The sequence below is a fragment of the Engraulis encrasicolus genome, chromosome 5 (assembly GCF_034702125.1).
Source record: "Engraulis encrasicolus isolate BLACKSEA-1 chromosome 5, IST_EnEncr_1.0, whole genome shotgun sequence".
NCBI classification, from domain to species: Eukaryota; Metazoa; Chordata; class Actinopteri; order Clupeiformes; family Engraulidae; genus Engraulis; species Engraulis encrasicolus.
This window is the reverse complement of record NC_085861.1, coordinates 26,282,605-26,310,366: the sequence shown is the minus strand read 5'-3', so window position 1 is coordinate 26,310,366 and position 27,762 is coordinate 26,282,605. Positions and strand designations below refer to the sequence as shown.

At 42.7% G+C, this 27,762-nt stretch overlaps 1 protein-coding gene across 1 annotated transcript; it reads left to right on the top strand.

The window, feature by feature from the left end:
• Positions 1-370: 370 nt before the first annotated feature.
• LOC134449200 (NXPE family member 3-like) lies at positions 371-26,758 on the top strand. The gene is made up of 11 exons (XM_063199024.1): positions 371-769; positions 1,518-1,573; positions 7,756-7,905; positions 10,571-10,792; positions 13,916-14,186; positions 14,542-14,598; positions 19,051-19,165; positions 20,847-20,914; positions 22,218-22,424; positions 22,622-22,965; positions 26,485-26,758. Exons 1-11 carry the CDS (start codon positions 754-756, stop codon positions 26,677-26,679), a joined length of 1,701 nt encoding a protein of 566 aa, XP_063055094.1. The 5' UTR covers positions 371-753; the 3' UTR covers positions 26,680-26,758.
• The last annotated feature ends 1,004 nt before the right edge of the window (positions 26,759-27,762 follow it).

Genomic DNA, 27,762 nt, shown 5'->3' with positions numbered 1-27,762 from the left:
CCAGTTTAGCCCTGCGTGACACACCCATCACCCATCACCCATCACCCTTATGAAAGTCACCCAACCAGTTTCACTATAAGACCAGAATCTGAATCCTACTGTCTGTTAACATCCAATGGGGTTGTGGTTGGCGTTGACGCAAGCACAGTTTTCTTAACAGACTCCTCCAACCGTGAACGCCACAGGCTTTAAGAGCCATCTTCACATCAGGCGAGGCAAGGCAAGGCAAGTTTATTTGGATAGCGCATTTCATACAGAGGTTCAAATCAATGTGCTTCACAAAAAAAAGAAAGGGAACAAGAAAGAAATAAAGAAATTAGAGTCAAATACAATTTTAAACATTAAGATAAAACATATGGTAAAATAAAAATAAGAATGAAAACATAATTTAAGATAGGGGACAGCTCCTGAGAACGTCTTCGTCTTGAGTCTAGATTTAAAGCTTTCAAAAGTGGGTGCTACCGGTGGATTCTACCAAATTCTACCCGTGGATTCTACCAAATTCTGCCAGTTCTACCAGTGGATTCTACCAAATTCTACCAGTGGATTCTACCAAATTCTGCCAGTTCTACCAGTGGATTCTACCAAATTCTACCAGTGGATTCTACCAAATTCTGCCAGTTCTACCAGTGGATTATACCAGTGGATTCTACCAAATTCTACCAGTGGATTCTACCAAATTCTGTCAGTTCTACCAGCGGGTTCTACCATTCTAGCAGTTCTACCAGCGGATTCTACCAAATTCTACCAAAGATGAAACCTCTAAGACGTGAGTCACTCTTTATCACCAACACTTCAGCAAAGTGATGTAATTTAGTACGTTTCTTGAATTATATTTCATGTTTAACCCCCCCCCACACACACACATTTCATTTGATGTTTACCTACCCCCCCCCCCCCCCATTTCATTTCATTTCATTTCACCTGAATAAAACATTGTTTTACTTTTGATTTAATTTTTACTTTAATTTTTTTTTGCAAAGTAGATGATAACATTATGATGCTAAGATATATGATGACAATACTACAATGTAAAAAACACCAGCTGCTTCAGAATTCCAACACAACTTACAATAAGGATTTAAATTAACTCGGGATACTGAGGCTGCTGATATTGCCATGGCAGTGTATAAATTAACTACATAAGTTATCGGTAACACTTTATTTTAGGGATACATCTATAAGCACTAATACATACAATGTTAATGCCTGCATAAGTAACTTGTAAGGCATGTACTAAGCCAACGCTAAGGCCTACTAGGTCCTTACTAAGGTTAAATTGGTAATAAATCCCTTATTGTGCATGAACAAGACATTTGCAAATACATGCCTAACAAATGTTTGATTTTGCTTTGTACATGCCTTACAAGTTACTTATACAGGCACATTGTATTAGTGCTAATAGATGTATCCCTAAAATAAAGTGTTACCAAGTTATCATGACTGATCACTGATATCATTTTTTTTACGGTGTAAGTATTTTTTTTAATTAATTGGTGTGTTGATTATTGTTTTAGTGCTCGCCAGTGGTCCGGTGCTGGTCATGTCGTCACTGTTTCTGCTGTATGTTGTGGTAAGAGAACATTTCAAGTCAAGTCAGCTTTTATTGTCACTTTCATCATTTGCACAAGACATACAAGGAAAAATGAAATTACGTTTTCTCTCTATACCATACCAGGACAAGACATAAACAAAACTGACATTTTTCAGACTGACATAAAGTGCAAGACAGGGCTGGTAACAGTGATGGACTGGTAACAATAGACAATAATAAATAATTAATACAGTACAAATGAACATTTAACATTCAACATTTATCATTCAACATGTACCAGATTTCTAGGCCTATTGCTGCTATTTTACCACAAATTGTGAGTCACTTTTCAAGCCCACATTTTGGGTATTACCCAAACACTTCCCATTCACTGTCACTGCTGACCCATACTGTACAGCACGTACCTCAGCTAAGTTCTGGACAGGCTTACTCTTTTACTAGATTCCTGTTTAACCCATTTTAGCCTAAGGGCATTTTCACACCTTGTCCTCTTTAAGTGAACCGAAGTCAGTCCTCTTTAAGTGGACCAAAAAGGGAATCGACAGCAAAAGGACTCAGTTCTGTTTTAGGTCATATTGTGAGTGTATTACAAAAATAATCGTCTGATCAGACCCGGTCCTCTAGAGTCCTCCTTAAAGGACCACTTCAGCCATTTTCAATATGCTGTTGTATTGCTCACCCTACCCAGTGATGCTGCATTTTTTTTTCGGCTCAGCCCTTTCCGAGATCTGAGCTATTCTAATGGGTGCAGCTTTTGTTTACATTTAAAATATTCTTAACATAGACCTACCCCAAATATTTTCCCAAAAGCTATAGCTGTATGCTAGTTGTCTGCTGATGTTGCACAAACTTTTGGATGTTTTTGGGAATAAATCAAGATTTTAAAAAAATATATAAAACAAATAGCTGCCCCCATTATAATGACCAGGATCTCAGAAAATGCTGAAAAAAAAAAGTAAACTAGATTGCATTCTCACAGAAAATGCTGGAAGCGGGCTTGCCTTTTGGGGCAGAGATGAAACAAAGTACTATTGAGAAAACAAAGCTAAAAGAAATCTTGGAAAAAATCCATTCACCCAGTCAGAAGTTATGGGCCAAACAATTCAGCCATCTTGGATTCAGCCATCTTGAAAGTGTTGTAGCTCTGCGTTTTGGGGATGTACTAAATGACATACATGGTATTTTAAGTTGGCTAAGGAACACTGCATATGATATAATTTTGAAAATCAACATGGCTTCGAGCGGGATTCGAACTCACAACCTCCATATCTGTAATCCAGCCCCTTTGCCATTGATATTAAATGACATACAATACATGATATTTGAAGTTGGCTAAGGAACACTGCATATGATACAATTTTGAAAATCAACATGGCTTGGACTGGGGTTCGAACCCCCAACCTCCATATCTGTAATTCAGCACATTTGCCATTGATGCTAAATGACATATATGGCATTTTAAGTTGGCCAAGGAACACTGCATATGATATAATTTTGAAAATCAACATGGCTTCGGGTGGGGTTCGAACTCTCAACCTCCATATCTGTAATCCAGCACATTTGCCATTGATAGTAAATGACATACATGGTATTTTAAGTTGGCTAAGGAACACTGCATATGATATAATTTTGAAAATCAACATTGCTTCGAGCGGGATTCGAGCTCACAACCTCCATATCTGTAATCCAGCCCCTTCGCCATTGATATTAAATGACATACAATACATGATATTTGAAGTTGGCTAAGGAACACTGCATATGATATAATTTTGAAAATCAACATGGCTTGGACTGGGGTTCGAACCCCCAACCTCCATATCTGTAATTCAGCACATTTGCCATTGATGCTAAATGACATACATGGCATTTTAAGTTGGCCAAGGAACACTGCATATGATATAATTTTGAAAATCAACATTGCTTCGAGTGGGATTCGAACTCACAACCTCCATATCTGTAATCCAGCCCCTTTGCCATTGATATTAAATGACATACAATACATGATATTTGAAGTTGGCTAAGGAACACTGCATACCGGTATGATATAATTTTGAAAATCAACATGGCTTCGACTGGGGTTCGAACCCCCAACCTCCATATCTGTAATTCAGCACATTTGCCATTGATGCTAAATGACATACATGGCATTTTAAGTTGGCCAAGGAACACTGCATATGATATAATTTTGAAAATCAGCATCGCTTCAAGTGGGATTCGAACTCTCAACCTCCATATCTCTAATCCAGCACATTTGCCATTGATAATAAATGACATACATGGCATTTTAACTTGGCCAAGGAACACTGCATATGATATAATTTTGAAAATCAACATGGCTTCGGGTGGGGTTCGAACCCTCAACCTCCATATCTCTAATCCAGCAGCATGTATTCCCATTAAGCCAAGCAGCTAGCTGTCATACACGGACCAGCAATTGAAGAGCTGAACAATAGACTGCTAGAATGGTTGCTCACACCTGCTCGTTAAGAATAGAATATTGAGACAGTGACAGTTGAAATGGAACCCTGTATTGGCATCACCTGTTCTGACTGACTGAATGACAGTTAGTATTGTGCTATTAGCAGGGAACAGAATCAGACCCAGTGTTTTGTCTTTACACAGTCGTTGTAAAAAAACTAAAAGGAGTTGGCACGTGTCCTCTTCACAGATCGGAGCCATGCATGTGATCTCTCTAACAGTCTTTGAATAAAGTTTATAGTTTCAACGGTTCAGGCACAAATGGACCTCTTGTGGGACATGCGCTGATCTCTTGAAAAAGGCACTTTTGGGAAGACTGAAAACCTCCATAGACCCAGGCCTGTCGTTTTTTACAAACCTGCCATTTAAAAAGTATTGGGAGTTGGGAGATGAAACTTTGACAATTTGGAGACATCCCATAGAGCTCGCTAACAACTTGTCAAACTAAACTTAGGTGAAAGTGTTGATGTTTTATGACCGAAAAAGCCTCCTACACTCTAATCTCTAGAGTGGCGGAACCTTGGTTCATGAAGGTTCCACCATTGTTTTCAATGGGGACCCAAGCTTTCACAAAATCGCCAAAAACGGGAAAACGACAAGAGACACGGACAAGCCTATAACTATACATGATCTCCAAGCCGAGCCGGTCGTTTTAGTGTTTGAACGGTGTCTCTATCTCGAAAGGCCTAGGAGGAGATCCATTTTCTATTTTTACTGCCCTACACAAGAGAACCAATAATAAAGAATTAAACAGGACTTAAGGATTACTATAATCGGGCCTTGCTCTGCGAGGGCCTTGCTCCGCAAGCCCGCTTAATTAAACAGGATTTAAGGATTACTATAATCGGGCCTTGCTCTGCAAGGGCCTTGCTCCGCAAGCCCGCTTAAGAAATAGCTGCACCCATTATAATGACCAGGATCTCCAGAAAAAAAAAAATCTCACGTACTGGCAAGTCCAGGGTAGTGTGAGCATTACAACTGCATGGTGAAATTGACTGAAGTTATCCTTTAAGTCAGGGTTTCCCAAACTGTATGCTGGAAGGGTTCATCTGAAGTGTAGAGGATTCCCCAAAACAACTGTGCATAATGTGCAGTGAATGCGCAGTGAATCTTACTTTTGTGGCCATTAGCACACCAAAATATTCGCTTAGGGCAGGGGTGTCAAACTCAAATTCACAGTGGGCCAAAATTTAAATCTGGGACGGAGGTGCGGGCCGAACTCAATATTCAAAAACGACTGAAATTTTGCATGCGCGCACATGCTTAGTACAATAGTGAAATGTTTACATCTTAACACACAATCCCAGCAGATATTGTAGTTCAAATGTGCCTGCACAGTCTGTTGTAAATGAGTGGAAGACATCACTGATGCACTTGTATGAGCATGTGATGTCCAAAATGTCATGTTCAAGTCATATTAAAATACATTCATTTGTAAGGGGGGGCAACTGTAATACACATTTGAAATGATCTCGCGGGCCAAATAAAATGACTTTGGCCCCCGGGCCTGAGTTTGACATCCCTGGCTTAGGGGGTGCGCGAACCACACTGAAATGTACAAGGGGGTGCGCAGGGGAAAAAGTTTGGGAACCGCTGCTTTAAGTGATAACACCTAGTCACAAGTGTAACTTGTCAGAGCTCATAAGTGAACCGTACTGAGACCACATCAATTAAGGTCTCAGTATGGTTCACTTCTGGGTCTGGGTACACGTTGAAGCGTTCACATATGCAGAGAAAATGCTGAGTCACAGTGCTGAGTTCACTTAAATGGCTGAAAAGGACCTGAAAACCCTAAAAGGCACCTGAGGAAAATGCCTGCTAAAGGCCTAAGCCCTTTTTAGGAAAAGGTGCCTTTATCCTATAAAAACCTAAATATCTCAGCCTCCAAAGTTGAAATAAGTTGCATTTAAAAGCTAAGACCCTTCTCTTGCATAAAGATGTGTTCCTTCAGCTCTAACATACCCACATTTAAAAAAAAGCAAAAAAAAACAAAAAACAAAAAAAAAAACTCAAATCTCATGAGCCTGAATGCTGCTTCTGCTGCACCAGTCACCAAGGTCAGTTCAGCGTGTACGCATACGCAGCATCAATAATGGACAGGGCCATAAGGGCATAAGGGGGTCATCCCTATGTTCCCCGGGTCCTATGTTCCCCGGGTCCTATGTTCCCCGGGTCCTATGTTCCCCGCAACCGTTTAGGGATAGTTTTGGTCAGGGCAAAAATTTAAAACTCAGAAGCATTGCATCACTGACAGGTTAGGTTTAGGGATGGTTTTGGGAAGGGCTCAATTTGAAAAGTCGGAACCATAAAATACGGGGAACATAGAACCCTTTTTTAGAAAAAGGGTCCTAAGTTCCCCGGTCCCTAACAAAGACAGGGGAACATAGGACCCAGGGAACATAGGTACGCTCCCGGCATAAGCCAGGGGGGCAGGATTAGCTGGTTAGGCTGGTTAGCTTCGCCGATTAGCAAGTCGCCATTTTCGCATTTCCGTCATCCACTTCGCTCATGATGATTGGTGGGTACGTGAGTTTAGTGTTGGGCGCACAGACCTTTACAGGTCTGTAGTTGGGCACCTCCATGCATTCAATGCCCGTCTTCCATATAGCTTTCTCGTATACCGTAAGTCAGTCAGTAACGTGGCACGTAATTGGCTGAGTAAACTGTCGGCGGAAATAACTCCATTTTGGAAGCTGAAAAAAGCTGATTTTTTATTTTGCCTGAAATGACTGGAGGCGGGACTTATTCACCAGTTCTTATACCATCTCCTTGGCATAAGCAGAGTGCTTAGGGCCTCAACCACTTTGCCCCCAAAATGTGGGCCTCCTAAATTGAAATTGACTAAATGTAGCGAAGGGGAGTAGAGTTTCCCCGCCAGGACTCAAACCCTGGCCTTCTGGGTACTAAATGGGGGCTCTTGACCACTACACCAAAGAGCCAGGCTCATTAGAGTGACAGTCTTTACTTTGCAGACACTCGATCTAATCTATGCCATTGACAGTGCATCTGATAGTTACAAAACATAAAAAAGCACAAAAGACAAATACAATCCCCCCAGAATAGAAGAAGACATTTTTGTGGTTCTTGATCAGGGGTGGGAAACCAATGTCTCGAGAGCCGTTTGCGGCCCTTCAGGTCGTTTTATCCAGCCCCCGATATAATTTTAATGTTATTCAGCTTCACATGAAATAGGAATAGGAATCTTAGAAAATGCATTTGCAATACAAGTAGGTAACATTCAGGGAACCTAGAGAAGGTGGTGCTTGTTTAAAAGGTGGCTGCCTTCAATATAGGCCTTAAGTGAAGGGGGAAATCCTGGTTTGTGTTCATAGTACGGCCCTCGGAGGACTTTACGGCCCTCGGATGATTTGAAGTGGCCCTTCAAATGAAAAAGGTTCCCCAGCCCTGTTCTTGATGGATCAAATAAAAGGAAAGTGTTTAGTTCAGGTAGAGAAAATCTGAGGCACTCAAGGTTACTTTTAAAAAGCTTTTTATTTGGCTACAATGCCTATGCTTTGCTGCTCTCATGGCCTACTTCAGGACGGATACTTAAAAAATTGTAACCTTCAGTTCCTCAGATTTTCTCAAGCTGGACCAAGTTTGAGAGCCTCTACACTGATCACACTGAGTGAGCACTAATGAAATAAGTGAAGAACGAGAAGCAGTCCGGTTTTCTGTTTGTTTTTGACTGTTTAGTTTTTTGAAGCCTCTTTTCTTTCCAGGTGCTATGGACATACTCCTCCGGAGAGGCGCAAGGCAGTGCACCATACCATCCCGCCCCTCGCACACAGCACCTGAACAGAACCAGAACGCAGAGTCCCGCTGGCTCAACTCAAGCGCCCCCTGCTGTCAGGGTGGAGGAATGGCAGAAGGTACAACATCCTCCCCACTGTAAGGAGCCCAGTCTCGGGGAAAATCAACTGTATGCTTCGTGGTGCCGCTACGATATAGCCTCATTTTTCGTAGTTGGGCAACACGCGCTGTTGTCGAGAGTGGGTGAGAGAGAGGATGAGAGAGAGCGAGTGAGAGAGAGAGACCACCCGAGCAGCGTGCATTCCGGGAGGGGAGCGCTGTCGTTGTGTCAGCTTCATGCCATGTCTCCCTTCCTCCAACATTGTCCCTAACCTTAACCCTAAACCTAACCCTAACCTTAACCCTAACCCTAAACTTAACCGTAAATCACTTGTTTGAAATGTTTGATTACCGTCGTTTCCAGTTAGCCTTCACTCACGCTTGATTGTTGACGTCTGTCCGCATTATTCTTCCCCCCAGAACCAAACTACTCCAAACTTCCCCCTTTCGTCACCCAACCACGAGAAACGAGGCTATTCGTAAAGGCACCACGAGGCTTAAAGTTGTTTTTTTTCTGTTTTTCTCGTAAAGACTTCACGACTGGCCCGAGTTACGGTTGCTGTAAGAGGTGAAGTATGTATTCTACATGGAGTACATACAGTACAGGCCAAAAGTGTGGACTCACCTTCTCATTTCATTAATTCTCTTTATTTTTGAGGCTATTTACAGAACATAGTACATTTTCAGGGAGGGCATTAAAACTGTGCATGTAGACATGTATATTTTTTTGCTTGACAAAAAAAAAATATATATATATATAATATAAAAACAATTATTAAACATCTATTTAAAAAAATACCAAACAGTGACGTCAACACAGCAAAACTGAGGGCCCCACATGTTTCAACAAGCTTATTTTTCTGTCTATTTTCAAGTAAAAATACCCAGTCAGTTGAGCCAATTTTAATTGATACAAGTAATACAAGAGAGATTTTCTTGATCTGATTATGGGTCACTTGGTCAGCATAGCTGGTTATCTAGGTGAAACGGTGATACAAAAAGTAAAAGTGAAAAACCCCACCACAGATTCCCTCCAACACAGGTTTGAACTCTCCAAGTAACTGGTTGTATGTCTGTAAAATGCTTGTATTGGCAAGTGTTTAAAACTAGGTTTTAGATCTCAAAATTCTAGTTCTACAATTCTAGTGAGTTATTGGAGGACTTTAATATTCAACTAGGATTGACATGACTGTCTGGGCATATTTATTTGAAAATAGACAAAAAATAAGATTATTGAAATGTGTGGGGCCATCAGTTGTGCCGTGTTGACGTCAGGTGGATAGACAGCTGGCATTGCTGTTGGACAACAGGTAGAATGATATTTTTGATAAGCACATAATTCTCCATGTGTTCATGCACAGTTTTGTTGACCTGCCTGAAAATACACAATGAGAATCCACGAAAATAAAGAGAATGCATAAATGAGAAAGTGAGTCCACACTCTTGGCTTGTACTGTACTTTATTCAGGAATATTCGAGGTTTCTAATTCATCAGACTGTGCTGCCCTGACAGCTTGAGCAGGCTCTCCCTCTTGTATCTAACCCAGAGTGGAGCTGTGTAAAGAGGGGAGCAGTAAGTTCGAAACAGATTGACAGTACAGTGATGGAATTTTCTAGGCAGCATGTTGGCTTGGACATATAGAACTCCCCTCTGTCTGCTCATGTCAGCGTCATCCTCCAGAGTATCTGTTAAGATGTGCCCCAGATATTTTGTGACATTAGCTACTCCCAGCTCTTCTCCAGATAGAAAGAAGGGAATTTAATTTTCAAATAATATTTTGTTCTACAGGTCATAACCACACTTTTCTTTGCATTATACAGTAGTTAATGTCAAATTCTATCCCATAATCAGAACAGATATTAAAGGGGCTCCAGGTAGGATTAAAAGTTTACTTAATCACTGTCCCGAGTCAGCCGATGGTTATGTGAATAATTAGTAAGTGAACGATGGCTCTCGCGCCCACTTCCACGGTCCGCTGTCAGAAAACCCCAAATGCAACTTTTTTACAGAGTGGTAGGAGGGAGTGTCGTGGGAAATACGACAAATCCCTTTACACACCATATTCAGATTTGTGTCAACTGCTGGCATTCCGCGATGAAAAACATTCTCACAGCAAGTTTATTTGAACAGCATTTTTCACTACGGTGTAGATTTTGAGACAGGCATGCCATGGGCACCGCACTGATGACGTCATCCTACCTTGTGCCCCTTTAATGTGTTTTTATTGTGTGTTTATATGTGGACTGTGGAAGACAAATGTGTCATGGAAGACACATATCTGTGCAAACAGAAAGTGATGAAAATTATTTTAAAGGTACATTGTGTGAGATTTTTAGTTGTTTATTTCCAGAATTTATGCTGCCCATTCACTAATTTTACCTTTTTCATGAATACTACCACCACCATCAAATTATTATAAGTATTCATTATGACTGGAAAAATTACACTTTTCATACATGAAAAGGGGGATCTTGTCCATGGTCCGCCATTTTTAATTTACTCTATTGGACCATACTAGAAAATATTTCTTTATTACTTAGTAAACTTTCATTTAAATATCAAATTTGGCAATAGGCAGCCCAGTTTCAATGAGCAGCATAGTTGCAGTACCTTTTTTGACCATTTCCTGCACAGTGTACCTTTAAGTTGTTGCTGAAATCTTAACCTGCACCTCGACCTTTTAGGTCAAGGAGGTCTGCCAGTGGCCCGGACCAGAGCAGCAGGTCGCCTTCGTCAACCAAAGCACGAGTGCTGCCAAGTCGACCTTCGCTATTCAGAACTTCAAGCAGCGCTACTCTGTGGGGGAGGAGCTCCTGGTCACCATCTTTGCCAAGGACTTCGCTGGGCGGCCGAAACGCTACGGAGGAGATTTTTTCCAGGCAAAGGTTCATTCACCCACATTGAAGGTAATTGGAAAAACATTAGGACTACAGATGCACCGGATCCTGATTTTTAGGATCCTACCGGACACCGCATCCACTGCTTAAGATCTTGCCAGATCCGGAATCAGATACCGGATCCTACGAAAGGGTTGAAACACATAGCCTACTCGCACACGTGGGCCCTTTTTATTACGTTGGCTAAAACTATTTTTTTGGGCTCATTGGCTTAGGGTGAATCCCATTACAGCCCTTAGCCCTACGCGAACCCCTTTGCCTCCGTTTTGCGCGTCCACGTGTAGAGGTAGTGGCATCCTGATTCACGTTCAGAGAGATGGGTAGGGGTAGGGAAAAGGGCTTTCCACCCCTCCGCGCGGAGATTTTCCAACACCAGATGGAGGGCTACGACAGGTTTCCCTGAATGCATTGCGAATTCATTTAAAAATTGGCGACAAGCTGCGGCACCCACAACAGCACACAAGTTTCAGTATTTTCGCCGCAATTGACGGTTTTAAAGTGGTAATAATTATTCCATTGCACTAAGTTTAACATTGTCCTAATGTTTTATGGCCCTTTTCTCCGTGAAACGCACATGAAAACAATCGCTATTAACTCAACCTAATGCATGGAATTAGTGACAGCTGTGAGTGTCATTCCGTGATTGTTGAAGGGGCATCCCAATCCATAGGGGTTGCGTTTCAAGCCCTACACCTTGCGGCTTTGTTTGAAAGCACGAGGGGCAAGAGGAAGGCAAAGGGGTAGGGGATGCACCAGATCCTGATTTTTAGGCAGCTGCCGGATACCGGATCCACTGCTTAAGATCCTGCCAGATCCGGATCTTGTGAAAAACCCTATTATCCTGCCGGATCCGGAACCGGATCTTGGATCCTGTGCATCTCTGATTAGGACTGTATACAGTATGTCCCCGGTTCTCTGAAGGAGTGGAGAGAGACTGCATTCCTATCGGTAATACGCATTCCTCCGTAGTACTATCACCAATACACGAGACGTGACCCAGGAAGGGGATATTGAGGTTAGCGTTCACCCCAACACACCTGCTAGCTAGCCAAAGTAACCCCATACCGTCTCTGGTGTTAGCTATGCACTGCTTCGACATTTCGTTTCCCATCCTGACTATCAAATTAGTCGCAAACATGTACACATTTTGATGCATTTACATGCACTTCTCTTGTAGTGTTCTAATGCAGCCATAGAAGTATTTCATCATTTGTCTTGTCACACAAGGCCGTGATGTGCGCTGCTGTGTTTAGGTTTGCTTCGTGCCCTGCCCTCTCCAGATCTACTAGAGCTCCAGCTGGCTTCGGCGTTTTCCACATATTGCATGATATGAAGGCAAAAAGGCTGGCCTTTTCCCGCAGTCCTCGGTGGCTATAAAAGGCAGCACGCACCTGCGCATATCCTCATCCACTTCCATCCTGAGCTTTTGTGACGGAGGTCATCTTGCACCTGTTCACCCCCCTCGGGGATCGAACGTGCGACCTCGTCATCTACAACTGTCCGGCAATGGGAGACACAGTACGATACCGCTGGGCTAGTCTCTCGGCCCAACGGCACGAGACTGTATGAGGCTATCGGAGGGAGGTTTACCAACGTTCCACGCCAACACTGTGCTAGTTAGCCTCCGTTACACTTTCAAGAACGAGAATGGGGAACGAGAGTGCAGTGTCTCTTTACCGGGGGCATACACCGGCGCATGCATGTCCTCATGTTCTCTTTCAGACGCTCGTTCCACTGCTCTCCTATGGGAGTTACAAACACTCCCGATCGAATCACCAATTAAGCGGGTACCGACCGGAGGTGTGTCGCGCAGGAATAAGTGGAGCCCGTAGGGAAAAGAGAAATGGTGCATAAAGTGAAACATAGTACGGATACAGCTCTTATGAGGAGCTGCATGCATGCTGCAGGTGTTTGGGGGCTTTTATCATTGATTAGATCATGAAGTTTAACATGTATTGCTCTACGAATAGCGAATATGTCACCATCTCTCATTGAACTCCATTGATTTGAGAGGTGTGAGTGAATCAGTGATTAAGTATGACACCCGATCTGCGTGTTTGAAGTGTTTTGAAGTGACTTATCTGCTCATTTTCACATTATGTTCGATAGGCGACAAAACTTTTGTCTTGTGAAAATCTGCCCTGTCTGTGTTCAATAAAGGGTCAATCTTTCTTTGGTGCATGAATGTATTTTTGCACATACATTTTCATTCGGGAGGGTTGTAGCTTTCATACGAGTGATTTCTGAAGCCAAGTGATGAATTGAAAGTCAGGTTATTAGCTGTTATTCCAAACAGATGGATAGGCGACAACTATTTTGGAGAGTAGTGTAATGTAATGTAATAATGTTAATTTAGAGACCTGATTGTAGGTCAATTGTGATTGTGACTGCAGGGATTTCTCCCTTTTCCCTTGTGGATCGCAGGCCAGTGTGTTCGGAGAGGTTGTAGACCACCATATAGTAAAGCTACCTCTTCCAGAGTCTTCCAGAGGGCTATCATACCAAATAATGCCCCTCAGGCATGGAGGATTACAAAAAACATTGATAGACTTTGCCACCCCAGGTGATACCAATATGTGAAATTTTGGGTCCTGGCTCACACGCTACTTTTCCCTGTGGCTGGCAGGCCAGTGTGTTTGGAGAGGTTGTAGACCACCACAACGGGACGTACTCAGTCCACTTCCTTCTGCCCTGGACAGGTCAGGCGTCAGTAGCGGTGATTCTGGTCCACTCCAGCGAAGTCGGAGATAATTTGAGATACAAGGAAGATGGTTATGGGCTCATATTAGAGGGTAAACAATAAAAGGATACTAAAAATTAAATCACCTCTAAATGTATGGATAAAGAGGTAAAAACTCCCAAAACATCAAACCTGCATAATATCCTTATCCACTAATTTTGTATATTTTTCCTTTTGAAATTGGTAATATCATAATATATATATCGTAGCTCGTAATAATTCGGCCAGTAATTGTACGTTCATGCTTGGATTTCACCATAAAAAGTACAAAGTAACAGCACCAACATTTTCCCAATTATCGGAAAAAAACATGATTGCATAAAAGCATTAGCCTCGCTGTAGTCTAATGTTGTATGTGTGTGTGTGTGTGTGTGTGTGTGTTTCATGGGCAGGCCAGTGTGTTCGGAGAGGTTGTAGACCACCACAACGGGACATACTCAGTCCGCTTCCTATTGCCCTGGGCGGGTCAGGCATCAGTAGCGGTGATTCTGGTCCACTCCAGCGAAGTCATACAGGCGTTGGAGCAACACTGGAGCACAGACACCGATCAGATCATCTACAGGGGCTACTTCCTCAGCGAGCCTTCTTCTACCAACGGCAGACAAGTGGAGGAGACGGCGATGTGCACCATCAAGTGGCCCGGAGTGTTGCTGCCTGGCACAGGTGACATTAGGGCTGGGCAATATGATGATATATATCGTTATCGTGATATAAAAGTGTATAGCGTGACCTTTCTCCTATATCGTTTATATCGTGATAGTAATTTTATCAATTTTATACAATTGAATATCATTTGATTACATTTCATGTTGTCACAATACACACTATAAGTTCATGTAACTGTAAAAATAAGAATAAACAGGTCCATTTTAAAGAAACGTTTTGCGACATGAAAAAATAAAGAACAAATAAAGAGAATAGCTGAAAACGTACGTAATTGTGCTATATCGTGATATATATCGTTATCGTGATATAAAGTAATCCATATCGTGATGTGTTTTTTTTCCATATCGCCCAGCCCTAGGTGACATGGCCCCAAAAAACTGCTGCTGCGAGTATCGAGACGGCCGCACAGGTCAAGGACAAATGACAACTCACCTCCCTATACACTAGGGGTGGGGAACCTTTCTCATTCGAAGGGCCACTTCAAATTCATCCTTCAAAAAGTCCTCCAAGGGCCGTACTATGAACTATTTAGGCCTATATTGAAGGCAGCCACATTTAAACAAACACCACCTTCTTTAAGTTCCCTGTCATATGTCATATTTCATGTGAAGCTGAATAACATTAAAATTATATCGGGGGCCGGATAAAACGGCCTCAAGGGTTTCAAACGGCCCTCGAGACAAAGGCTCCCCATCCCTGGCCCTCGAGACATAGGTTCCCCACCCCTGGCCCTCGAGACATAGGTTCCCCACCCCTGGTATACACCTTCAAATCCATGCTCAAAACACACCATTTCACTCTTGCTTTCTCATCACTATGGAAACTGAGATTCTATTATGTATTCTTAGTTTAATTAATTATTCTTTATTTTTGTTGTTTTATTTTACTCTCTTTAGTTTTATTTTACTCTCTTTAGTTTTATTTTACTCTCTTTAGTTTTATTTTACTCTCTTTAGTTTTATCTTGCCTTGTTGTTTTATTTTACTCTCTTTAGTTTTATCTTGCCTTGTTGTTTTATTTTACTCTCTTTAGTTTTTATTTTACTCTCTTTAGTTTTATCTTGCCTTGTTGTTCTGTATAATTTGCCGCCTCTGTGCCTTTTAACATTCACTTCTAACTTTTAGTTGCTGCTTTGCATTTTAACATGTATTGCTCACATTTGTTTTGTTTTGATTGCCGTCCTACTACTTACTAGTTATTATACTTATTATAATTATAATGACATGATTGCTGTCCTACTACTTACTAGGGGGCACCTAAGTCACGCCCTTCTACTTCCGATCCGTGGGGCTGGAGCTCTCAAAATTTTGAATGAGAGTTAATGGAGCGAGTCAAGCTAAATCCTCATCCCGTTTGGCATGTGCTCCCGATTTCACATATGATGACAGTGAATTTGAAAGGTTTGGCTTTGCGTCGTAAGACCACTCATTTTCGACACGCAAGAAACATTATTTTAGCTTTTGTGCAAAACTGTGTTAGAGACTACACGTGCGCCTCGCATATCTGACGTGAACCGAGGCACAGCCAACCCTACCGCTGCACCTCGGCTTAAGTGGCTGCACGTCGGACATGCGACGTCTGTTGTGTAGTCCAAATAATTACATATTTTTGCACACACACAACTCAAAAATCGTTTGCCAAGTGGAGTCAACAAGCACACCATTGGTTGTTATTAATTCTGAGGCACAGCATATGTGTGATCGACGGGGAAATGCGAGGTGGATCGGGAAATAGCTTTGATCAGTCCATTACAGCCCAGTCAAAAGTTTTTGCGTTCCCAGCCCCACGAGCCACCCGGAAGGGGTGGAGACTTAGGTGCCCCATTATGTCCTGTGAAGTGTCCTTGAGTCTCTTAAAGGTCAACTGCGCTATTTTGAACTTTAAGCCCATTTTATGAGTTAAAACCCCACTCACCATTTTTGTTAATATTTGTCCCATTTTTTTGTGGCATCGTTTTCAATAGTTGTTTGGTTTTAAGCCTATGCACATCACTGATGTATGTAGATATTGAATATATTTCTTTTATATTTTGTATTTAATATATACGTTTATAAAAAGGTGGACGGGAGTGGTAGGAATGATGGGGGACTGGAAGCGTCGCGTTTCGGAGATATACCTTTAGCAGTCGGAGGGGACTGCCTAGGCCTAGTTTTTTATTTGATATTTTGTGAATTAAAGAAAAAAAAAATATTTACAAAATGCTCCATAAAACATGACAGAAGCCATGTTTCGCTACAAAAATTGTTATGGAATACCAGTGAACACCCCTGAACATTTGGTGAGTTGCACAGTATTGAAAAACAAATGTTTAGGGTGCATTTAGGAACATATCTGGCGAGCCATAGACGGCCATTCTAAAGCCGGTTGAGACTGTGTTTAACCGGATCACACCGCACTCTCGATTAAAAGGTGCTAAACATAAACAAAAACTGTGTAAAATTGACAGAAAAATGTCTGCACACTTAAATCCCCTTTGTGTTCTTTTTAATAATAGGCCAGGCTTTCGGTCTACTGACCTTCCTCAGGACTCAAGCTGGTTGAGACGAAATTCAAATAACGAAGACAGCAGCAAGCATGAAATAAACAGTTAGGGGGTTCTAAAACATCGCAGACAACTCAGAAAAGTGGCTTAATGTTGAAAATTGTGCAGTTGTTCCTTTGGAGACACTCCAAATAAAATGTATTATTACCTCCGCCAGGAGGTTATGTGATCACCCGAGTCTCTGTGTTGTCTGTGTTCGTTCGTTCCCTGCTATTTTTTTCCTGTTTGTTCGTTCGTTCGTTCCCTGCTATTTCACTGCCTGCCAGAAGGTGCGCGCGAGCTCCCAAGCACAGAGCACTGGCGTGCCTGCGCTTCACTCCAAGTATGTTCAACTGCAGTGTGCAGGGCGGGGGGCAGGTCTGGATCACATCTCCCTCCTCCCCCCTGAGCACATCGACCTCCTCCCCCCTGAGCACATCGAATGCCTCCCCCTTGTCATTCAGCGCTTCTACACGGGAAGAAAAATAGCTCTGGAAGTCACTGCACCGTGCAGAGCAAAGACGCAGTTTTCACAAATCACAAATTTCACGGTGAACCGCGTGATGAACAGCACGCGACCCTGTTTAGTATCATTTATTAATCCAGAGGGAAATTAATATAAGGACAGCTACATATAGGCCTAGTATTTGTTAACGCATGGGTCTAATTTGAATTATTATTAAGTGTCTCTTCTTAGTATCTTAGTTTGAAGTTGGATGCTACTCCTTCTCTCAGCAACAGGGAGGAACCTTTGCCTCCGCCTCCAGCTCCAACGCCAAGTGCATTTCATAATGTTGCTCAGCCGCACGCAGCATCCTGTCAAATGAATTACCACCGCTGCCAAAAATATGGAATTTGTGATTGTGTTGGCCTTTATTTTTATCATTGCTGTTGTGAGATGGACAGTGACCACTCCCGCAGATAGTTTAGGTTGGCAATTCTGTCTAATTAATTACGTTGTCAAAAATATGGAATATGTGATCGTGTAAGTTCACAATGCTGTTGTGGACTGTGACTTGGGTTCACAATGCTGTCGAATTTATTAGGCTCCCTTGCCAAAATAAGAACGTTCACAATTTTGGTAAAATTCATTCCATCCCCTTAGCTACATTTAAAGTGAACCCCAAGTTGTTTGCGAGATGGACAGGGATCACAATGCCCGACAGGATGCATAATGGCCGAGCACCGGCGAATATTCCACACGGATTTGCCTGCGCCATTGTAAGCAGTAGCCTTGCCTACGGAACGAACTGCGAATGTCTCATTTGACGCCAGCTCCAACATCAACCTAAAAAGTTGCTCATCAGCTGGCAACCTGTAGGCTACACCCTCGTTGAAGTTAACAAGCAATCCTGTTAATTACCGCTGCCTAAAATGTGTGTGAAGTGGAAGTGCACTGTTGCGAGATGGACAGTGACCACCGCAGATCATTTTGGTTGACAATTAGGTAGCCTACCATCGCCAAATGGTCAAATGCATTACACCCCCTTCACTGAATTTAAAGTTAACCACAGTTGCGAGATGGACCTCAAAGCGCAACAGCAATGTAGGCCTACGTGAACTGATTAACAACGGTGAATAGTGATTTCCCGGAGAGGAACACGCACTTCAGCCGACAGCGCCAAGACCAACCAGTGACCCATGACAATATTGCATACCATCGTAGGAAAAAAAATAGGCCTAACTTTTCTTTGGTTGTTTAGTGCTGTTGGTCAAAATCATTACATTCCCTTCACTAATTAGGCTGCAGTTCTAGCGCGTGATTACAAGCTTTCAAGTAGGTTGATTTTTACCTTTTGCGCATAAGGCTAGATTAGGTTAATAGGGCCTACGATTGCTATAACCTAATAGCCTAAAACATTCGCCATGAGTCTGGGAGGGATGTTTAAATTGACAACGATATTTGCTTTTAATTTGTCATGAGGCTTAAAGCTATCACTCTATAGCCTATTTAGAGAAGTTAACAAGCACCTTAATTACAAACAACCTTCATTACAAAAAGCACAGGGTATTGCATTTTGGTCGACGTTCATCAACATCAAAAAACACGTGTATTTTGTATGACGTTCAGGGTCTGTTTCTAGGTTGTTTTGATGTCGTTGGGGGAGGGGGATGTAGAAGGGGATGCGCAGTGGAAACGTTTGGGATTCGGTTACAAGAACGGTTAGACTTTCTAATCCTCTTTTCTCTTTATATTATATTGAATGGCAAACTTCCTCAACTTTCTCAAAACAAAAGTTAAACAAATCACACACTCATATATGTGCACAGTAGTATCAACATCCTTGGCGGAGGTCTGCACACTCTGGGTGCTTTTCTAGTTATTATTATTATGATTAGGTGTGACGTGGCAATGCCACCGCCCAAAAACTCTGCCCTGCGATGCCCTGATATACCAGAAAACGGTGGACTACACCGACCATTTCACACCGTTCGAGAAGAAGCTCATGCAAGGGTAACCGAAACCAGAGGGTGTCAATGGGGCCCCCCCTTTTGGAGTTCTTTTTTCTTGGGGGAGGGGGGGGGGTGGTTTAGCCAGGCCGTGCCCTCCTAGTGACGCAACAGCTTCAGCGTTGCTACCAGACAGGTCAGGAGTCAATGCAAGTACTTTCTGGGTTCCCGCAAATACAGGAACTCCTCCCACTTTGTTGGGAAGCAAACAAACATTAGCAAAACCAAGGGAGGCCATTTGGGAAATGCTGTTTGGGAAATGATAATTGTTATGCTCTTGGTCAGACCAAGTCTCAAAGAGATTTGAAAGTCGATGATAATCAGGCTAGGGGTGGGTGGGGGGCGGAGGGGTCATATTTTTCAGATAGGATAGGATGCGAGATGAGAGAGATGGTTTTGGTCAGGGCACAATCTGAAAACTCGGAAACATACAATGCGCGAAACATAAAACCCTTTTTTTTCTAGAAAAAGGGTCCTAAGTTCCCGGATCCCATACAAAGACAGGGGAACATAGGACCCGGGGAACATAGGACCTGGGGAACATAGGACCTTGGGAACATAGGTACCAGAGAATAGTGGGTATTTCTCAAAACCTAGGAGAGTGTCCTTCCAAGTGTGCTCAGCCTAATTTGTCACGCCCAGTGATTGGATACTCCATAGAGTTCACCAAAGAGTATCCAATCAATGTGCGTGACTAATTAGGCTGAGCACATTTGGAAGTGTGCAGACTAGGTAGAAAATACCCAGTATATGAGAGAGAGATAGGCCCAATTCGAAACGGGAGGCAGTGACTCGATGACTCTCCTCCTACACAAACAGGTCACTGATCAGATATGTGAAGTTAGCTAATGAGGCAGCCGTTACGAACGGCACTAACGAGTGCGCCGCCTTGCGCGTTTGATGTTACGGCGATTCTATTGCGGGAGTTACGTTCATCACGTTAGCGCTTAGCTTACGCATGCTATTTGAACGGTGAATTATCGTCAGACAGCGGAATCGTAAAATAGGCTATAAATAGATCTAGCGACATTTCGATACTACAATGTTGATTTGTCCATTCGATTTTCAATATCTACATACATAAGTGTCAGAATAAAGAGTATGATAAGGTAGTAGCTTGGGTAGTAGCCATGTTTGTTTTACAGGTTTCCGGTTGAGAGGGAGGTGGCGCACAGCATGTTGGGTACCAAGGCAGCGAGGTCAGCGTCTGATGTATCCTTGAAATATCCTCGTTACGCCCACAAATGCAGTCAACTGCCGAGAGAGGAAATAAAGCAATTTTTCGTTTCGATCCACACTTCATGACTCGATGTCCAGTTAGCTCACTGGAAGGACAGCTGCCTTCCCTGTTTCGAATTGGGCCATAAATCAGGCGGATTCTTCTCCGGTATCCACTTTACGTCAGGTGAACGCCCCTTTAGGAGACCTTCGATTAGGAGACCTTCGGAGTCTTGAGGTTGAGAATAAATGGAGTCCCCTTTTTATCGCTGTAGATGGCGGTAGCGCACGTCTTGTGCAAACACCACGAAAAGAGAAGAAGAAGGAGGGGACAACGACCCCTTAGGAGACCGAATTTTGAGCACACGCCTTTCGTTGGATGGGCGGGTTTTAACACATCTTACTCTACTAGAAGATTCTTTAGGTACGCTCCCTTCGTCCAGCATCTGTGCTTTGTGTTTCCTCAGAACTCAGTTCCGGTGGCTCAACGTAGACAAACGCCAGATCAAGATCATTTCTACAAATGCAGTTGTTGGTATGCTACACAATGAGATAAACACCCAAAGCGCACGCGCGCGCACGCATGAACGCACACGAACGCGCACGCACACGCACACACACACAGTTTAGTACTTTTATTTGGATCTCACCAAGAAGGCAGCATTACAAATCCAAATAGACTACACACACACACGCACACGCACACGCACACGCACACACACACACACACCAAATCTGGTCAATGCAACAGGCTAGCTGTGGAAATATCCTCTCTATAATGTACTCCTCTCTACATATAACCTCTGCCTTCACTCTGTGCCAACATATCAGGTTTTTTTTATTTTCATATATTTGTAGCAGGCTTGTACGAAATTCCGAAATGAAAGAATTTCAATTCAAAGTAATGCTATACTACGACCATTAGGTGGTGGTGTTCTATGTACTTTCAATGGGTGGTGTAGATTAAATTCAAAGAAATTCAAGGTAATGACACCACCTAGTGTTAGTGCTATGGCATTACTTTGAATTGAAATAAATTCAATTCGGAATTTCGTACAACCCTGATTACAATGAATGTGCACATAATTTTCTTCCTGTGTGCTCAGTACTTACATTTACTACCATAGCTTAGCATAATCGCTCAAAGTGTCTAACACAGGGGTTCCCAACCTTTTCCAACTTGGGGCCCACTTGAAATTTTCACAAATGTTCGGGGCCCACCTCTGACCCAATAAACAATAAAACTCAAATAAATCAGCAGCAAAGCACACAAACGTATTATTTTGATTTTTAGAAAATGATTTCAAGGCCCACTTGGAATACCTTTAGGGCCCACCAGTGGGCCCCGGCCCACAGTTTGAGAATCACTGGTCTAACAGCTTTTTCACACCTGGTCCCTTTCAGCCATTTAAGAGAACTCAGGCCTGTGACTCAGCATTTTCTGTGTGTGTGAGTGCGTTACAATATGCGACCTTGCCTCCTCCACTTGTGCTTGTGGCCTCGCCCCACCTCTTGGCCCCTCCTCTGTGGAGAAAACGATAAAGTTTCCCAGCTGTCAGCCTAGCCACAACAACTTTTGAGGGACTGTTTTTCATTCACCATCCCAATTGCAAATTAGAAGAAGGCTTTACAATTGAGCTTTTGCAAGATATTGAAATATAATGCTGTGGTCAGTGATGTCATCATGACATTACTTCCTGGTACGAGGAGACAAGCACAAGTGGAGGAGGCAAGGTCGCATGTTGTAATGCACTCTGTGTGTGTGTTTGTGTCCCCTAGAGAGGAAATGTCTTCCTAATGAAGATTTCTGTCCCGTGCTGTCTCTCTCTCTGTTGAAGGGAGAGGGAGGAACGTGTGTCGGGCCGGCTTGCCCACGCCAGTGCCTGCAGGGTTCTTCTATAACGATGTCTGGACTTCATTTGTGTGCGCCACTGGTCATTTTCAAGGGGCGGACTCAGCAGCGTGTCTGAGGAACAGGCACATCCACATCATCGGGGACTCCACCCTCCTCCAGTGGTTTCACTACCTCAACCAGACCATACCCAGTAAGATGACTTTGCACTGCACACTGCACACTGTGTCTGTGTCTGTGTATGTATTTGTGTGTGTGTGTATCAGGGCTTGACATTAATTTTCACCCACTGGCCACTGTGGCTAGTGGTTTTCCCGAGTCACCTTTTCCTGTCGCCTTTTGAGTACCTGGCAGGTGATCTTGTTGTTTTTGTTTTGCTTTTAATTGCAGCTCTGAAACGTCTGGAGCTCCACTCTCTGATGAACGTGGGTCCTCACCTGGCGGTCGACGTGGAGAACAACATTGATGTCCACCACCGTGCACACGGCCTTCCCTACCAAAATAAAATCTTCAAAATTAAAATGTCATCGCTTCAGTACATCGAAAACCTCATTGACGAAATGGCCGGCGGGCCGCGGACTGTGCTCGTCTTTACCATGTCCGCCCACTTCGCCGGATTGCCGCTCTCGTACTTTGTCCACCGCGTGTCACTTGTGCGGCGCGCAGTCGCATCACTGTTGAGACGAGCGCCCCAGACGAAGGTCATCATCAAGTCTCCCAACACGTCAACTTTTGTGAGCATTACAGCTTAGGCGGTCCCTTAATACATTTAATTGTCCAGGGGTCCATTTCTGAATCTTGTCTCATCATTTGATCAATCGGAAAATCCAAAATGGTCCCCAATAGGTTTACATTGTCTAATCCAAAATGGTCACCAAAAGGTTTACATTGTCCAGGAGTCCATTTCTGAATGTTGTCTGATCATTTGATCAATCGGAAAATCCAAAATGGTCACCAAAAGGTTTACATTGTCCAGGAGTCCATTTTTGAATCTTGTCTGATCATTTGATCAATCGGAGAATCCAAAATGGTCACCAATGTTTGTGTCAGTGTTGCCAGATGTGTCTGATCAAATCCCGCCCAAAAGGTTCTCAAAAACCGCCAAAATGCGTTAAATTCCGCCCAAATTCAACAGATTACATTGACTTCTATGAGCCCAAAACGGCTGAAAAAAACGCCAAATGGCCAATTTATCCCGATTTTACCCGCAGACGCTCATCCCAAGTAGCCCAATTGGGCAGGCACCCGCCCAATTGGGCTACTTAGGATGAGCGTCTGCGGGTAAAAATCTGAAAAAGTGGCCATTGGGCACTTTGTGTATGCCTCAACACTGCAGATGAAGTGAAACAGAAAGGATAAAGGGCTCTGCATACTTCACGTGCGCACTTTGGCGCGTTTGGCGCGAGAACCATTAATGACGTCATCACTTGCGCCAGACTATTCATACTTCAAAAGCGCCCTTGCTCGCATTGTCGGAAGTGCCCTCTGCTGTTCATGAGAGAAACGGCAGTATCTTTCGCAACTCGCAGCGTGAGTTCTACGGATGTATAAAATAGAAAGCCAAACACGGCTGCTGTAGGGCTACTGAACGTCTGACTTGTGACTTACCACATTGAAACATATATTTTTTGTTGTAGCATACATTGCCAGATCATTCCAAGACCATGTGAGAGCATTGTTCTGGCGGCAGGATTTATAAATAGATCGCCGAACACAACCTGCTTCTGAACAAAGTAAACAATTGTTTCACTGAACAACATTTAAGAGAGAAGATAAAATAACTCTCTAGGACATTTTATTATCCTCAAAATGATGCAGGATCCATTCTGTAGTAGCCTACAGTAGTTGTAGCCTGTCTTCGCAACTCCTGCTTTGTCTGCCTACCTGCGTGGTCGCTGGTGGCGCACGACAAGTTACAAAAAATGTGGGGTGCACAACGTCGCGCCACGGCAGCTCGCGCCACGGCGTGTGACGTCATTTTGGGTCACGAGTGAGGTCGCGAGTGAAGTATGAAGGAGGCTAGCGCCAGTCACGCCAAGTATGAATCCCCCTTAACCCTGTGAAACCTGAACCATGAAAGCAATGAGAGAAAATTCTAATTTTTTGGAATTTTCTTCAATATTGGTCCCTTATAAGAAATGTAAAAAAAAAATTCAAAATTTTGTTAAGGTCGCTGAGATATTTAATGCATCATATATGATGCATCAGGCTTTTAATGAATGAAAATTCCAATTTCATGACCATTGAAAAATGACTTTTAATGCATTTACAACTTTTTTTTAATTTAAAAAAAGTTGTCAGACAATTTAATTTGAGGATTATCTTTAAATATTTAGTGAGATCCTGCCATTTTTTTAAGCCTATCCTTGTTTTAGCAGGACCATATTTTACATTTCCCACAGCCTGGTTGGGTAATTTTTTAAAATCTATGTAAAAACATAGCTGATCGAATGCTCAACAACCTATTTATGAGTGTAATATAGATCATTATTCATTTTTGATGTGTAATTTGAATATATGGGTCCATTACTACAATTGGACCATTTCTCCATTCACTTCAATGCATTTTTTACGAGATCATAATTTCAACATTTTGCATTACATTTTCAAAATTGCAAGTAAAACCTGTTTCTTAAGGCAATATCTTTGTCTTGAAGTAAAACAACTTGTGTGTTTTGTTAAACGATCGTCGTGGTGTGCTTTGTAAGTTTCCCTATGGAGCAAATGCATTGATGGCTGACTTCCTGCCACCGCCGGATGGTGCTTATATGTCTCATCAGTTTTAGCACGATCTCTCTGCAACACGGTGTAAAAATATAAACTCTTCCTTGCTTAATTGCACAAAGCAAGTGTTCAAATTAAAGGATGTAGAGTTATATTTCGGAAATTTGTACACAAACCTTATGCAATTTGACGAAATCTCAGCGTCAGTCAGGGAAACCGCTTCTACCCCATTTTCCTGTTTTTCGCCGAGCTGTGGTCAACTTGTTGTCGACCGCTGCTCTCTTGTGGCGGTTTCCGTGTACTGCAGGACGTTTGGAAATGACACGCAGGATGTTTTTCAGATCGATTTTTTTTTGTGTGTCAGCGTGGAGAGGGCTTTGAATTTGATGAGACATATATGATGCATCCGGCGCGATAGGGTTAAGGTTGTGTGTGTGAGAGAGAGAGTGTGTGTGTGTGTGTGTCGTGTGTGTGTGTGCGTGTGTGTCGTGTGTGTGTGTGTGTGTGTGTGTGTGTGCGTGTGTGTCGTGTGTCATGTGTGTGTGTGTGTGTGTGTGTGTGTTTGTCCTGGGCCCCTGCAGAGCGAGCCAAGGACTCCAGCCCAGGGCCACAGGGACAAATGAAGAGCTCTTTTCCAAAACGCTATATCCACCATTTTTTACTTTTTTGCATTTTAATGTTGGAATTGACTGATAAGTAGTCCTATCATCTATGTTTTGAGAACATACCTTTTAAACCTCTATAAAATGCATTTTGTAATGCAAGTCAATGGAATGCCCAATATAAAAATGTAAATTTCCCAACATTCTAAAAAACCTCATTTTGGAAAAGAGCTCTTCAAATACGCACTGGCCTCAGGGTTCCCTCTGGTGCTTGAATTCCTTGAAAATGCTTGAATTTCAATGAAGTGTTTTCAAGATTGTGAAAATGCTTGAATTTTTGATGAAGTGCTTGAAAATGCTTGAAATTTGTGTCAAGTCAAACTCAGTTAGCCAATTAATATCAATAAATGGTTCAGGTACATCAAAAATCTGAGGGAGTGAGATGTCAGATGGGATTAGAATTCAAATTATAAATTGATTAGAATTCAGTAAATTGCATCTTAAAAACACAAAATTTTCTGGGGGCGGACGTCCACACCCCCTTCCCGCGACCTATTTAAAGGTCCTGGAAAACTGAAAATTTGGTGCTTGAAGGTGCTTGAAAAGTGCTTGAATTTGTTCATGAAAAAGTTGTGGGAACCCTGTGGCCTCTAGAGGCCCCATAACCCAAAATAATCGACATTTTTGAGTGGACCCAAATGCTATCTGAAACAGAGTTCATTTTTATACTCTTCAAGAGTCATATCAACACCGGTATTTGTGTATATACTGTGTGATTTTGCCATCGACTATCAGTTGAACTGATTTTCTCATGTCGTGTGTGTGTTCGTGTGTGTGTGTGTGTGTGTGTGTGTGTGTGTGTGTGTGTGTGTGTGTGTGTGTGTGTGTGTGCGTGTGTGCGCGCGCGTGTGTGTGATTGATTTGCAGACCATGCACCGCAGCCTCTGGTTCTACTACATGCACTATCGATTCCTGCGGGAAACATTCCGTGACATGGGCGTGTACTTCCTGGATGTTTGGCATATGACTTCCTGTCACTACCTGACGTACGACATGCATCCACAAGAGGTCATCGTCAGGAACGAAGTGGACCTGCTCCTCTCCTTCATCTGCCCGAAGTAAAAGGAATCGGCTAGAGACAACTGATCAGCCTGTACAGCTACTGTGTCAATGTGGCAGTGTGTGTGTGTGTGTGTGTGTGTGTGTGTGTGTGTGTGTGTGTGTGTGTGTGTGCATTACGACCTCCATCCTCATCATCGTCAGGAGGTCATCGTCAGGAACGAAGTGGACCTCCTCCTCTCCTTCATCTGCCCTAAGTAAAAGGCATCGGCTAGAGACGATTGATCAGTGTTGGGAGTATAGGGGTGTCACGATAACAATACCGTACACTGTGAGCTTTACATTACATTACATTACATTTACAGATGTCCGATAATATCGGCCCACCGATATTATCGATCCAATAAAACATAAAAATGTAATATCGGTCAATATCGGTATCAGATTTTTGACCTATTAAAACCGATATAATAATGCTTGAATTACTGTACACTTTTCTCCTTAGTTATTTTTCTATTTTGCACAGACGATGTTAATATTTGTTGTGTAATATTGAGATGTGTAATGTTACCTAAAACTTGTTTTGAGGAAAAATAACCCACATATATCGACATCGGTATCGGCCGATATCGGAATCGAAAATTGAGAGTTGGACAATATCGGCATGTCGGATATCGTCAAAAAAGCCAATATCGGACATCTCTAATTACATTGCAATTGGCAGACACTTTATAACCAAAGCGACTTTCAAAAGAGGACGACATAATCATAGCCAACATCGCTAGTAGATGGAAAGTGCACAGGAAATATACAGAACAACAAGTGTTGATGCAAAGAAGGGTTAGTTAGGTTTTTTTAGAGTAAAAACACACACACACACACACACACACACACACACACACACACACACACACACACACACACACACACACACACACACACACACACACACACATCATGTCAAGATTCTGGCCTGGGGCTATGTCAGCTCAAACATTAGTCTAGTAGATACTCATGAAAGAGGAGAGTCTTTACTTGCTTCTTGTGGGCTGCAAGAGATGTGCTTAGTCTTGCTGCCTCTGGGAGACCGTTCCAGCACTTGGGTAACAACAACGGAGAACAGTCTTGACTGGGAGTACCTAGAGT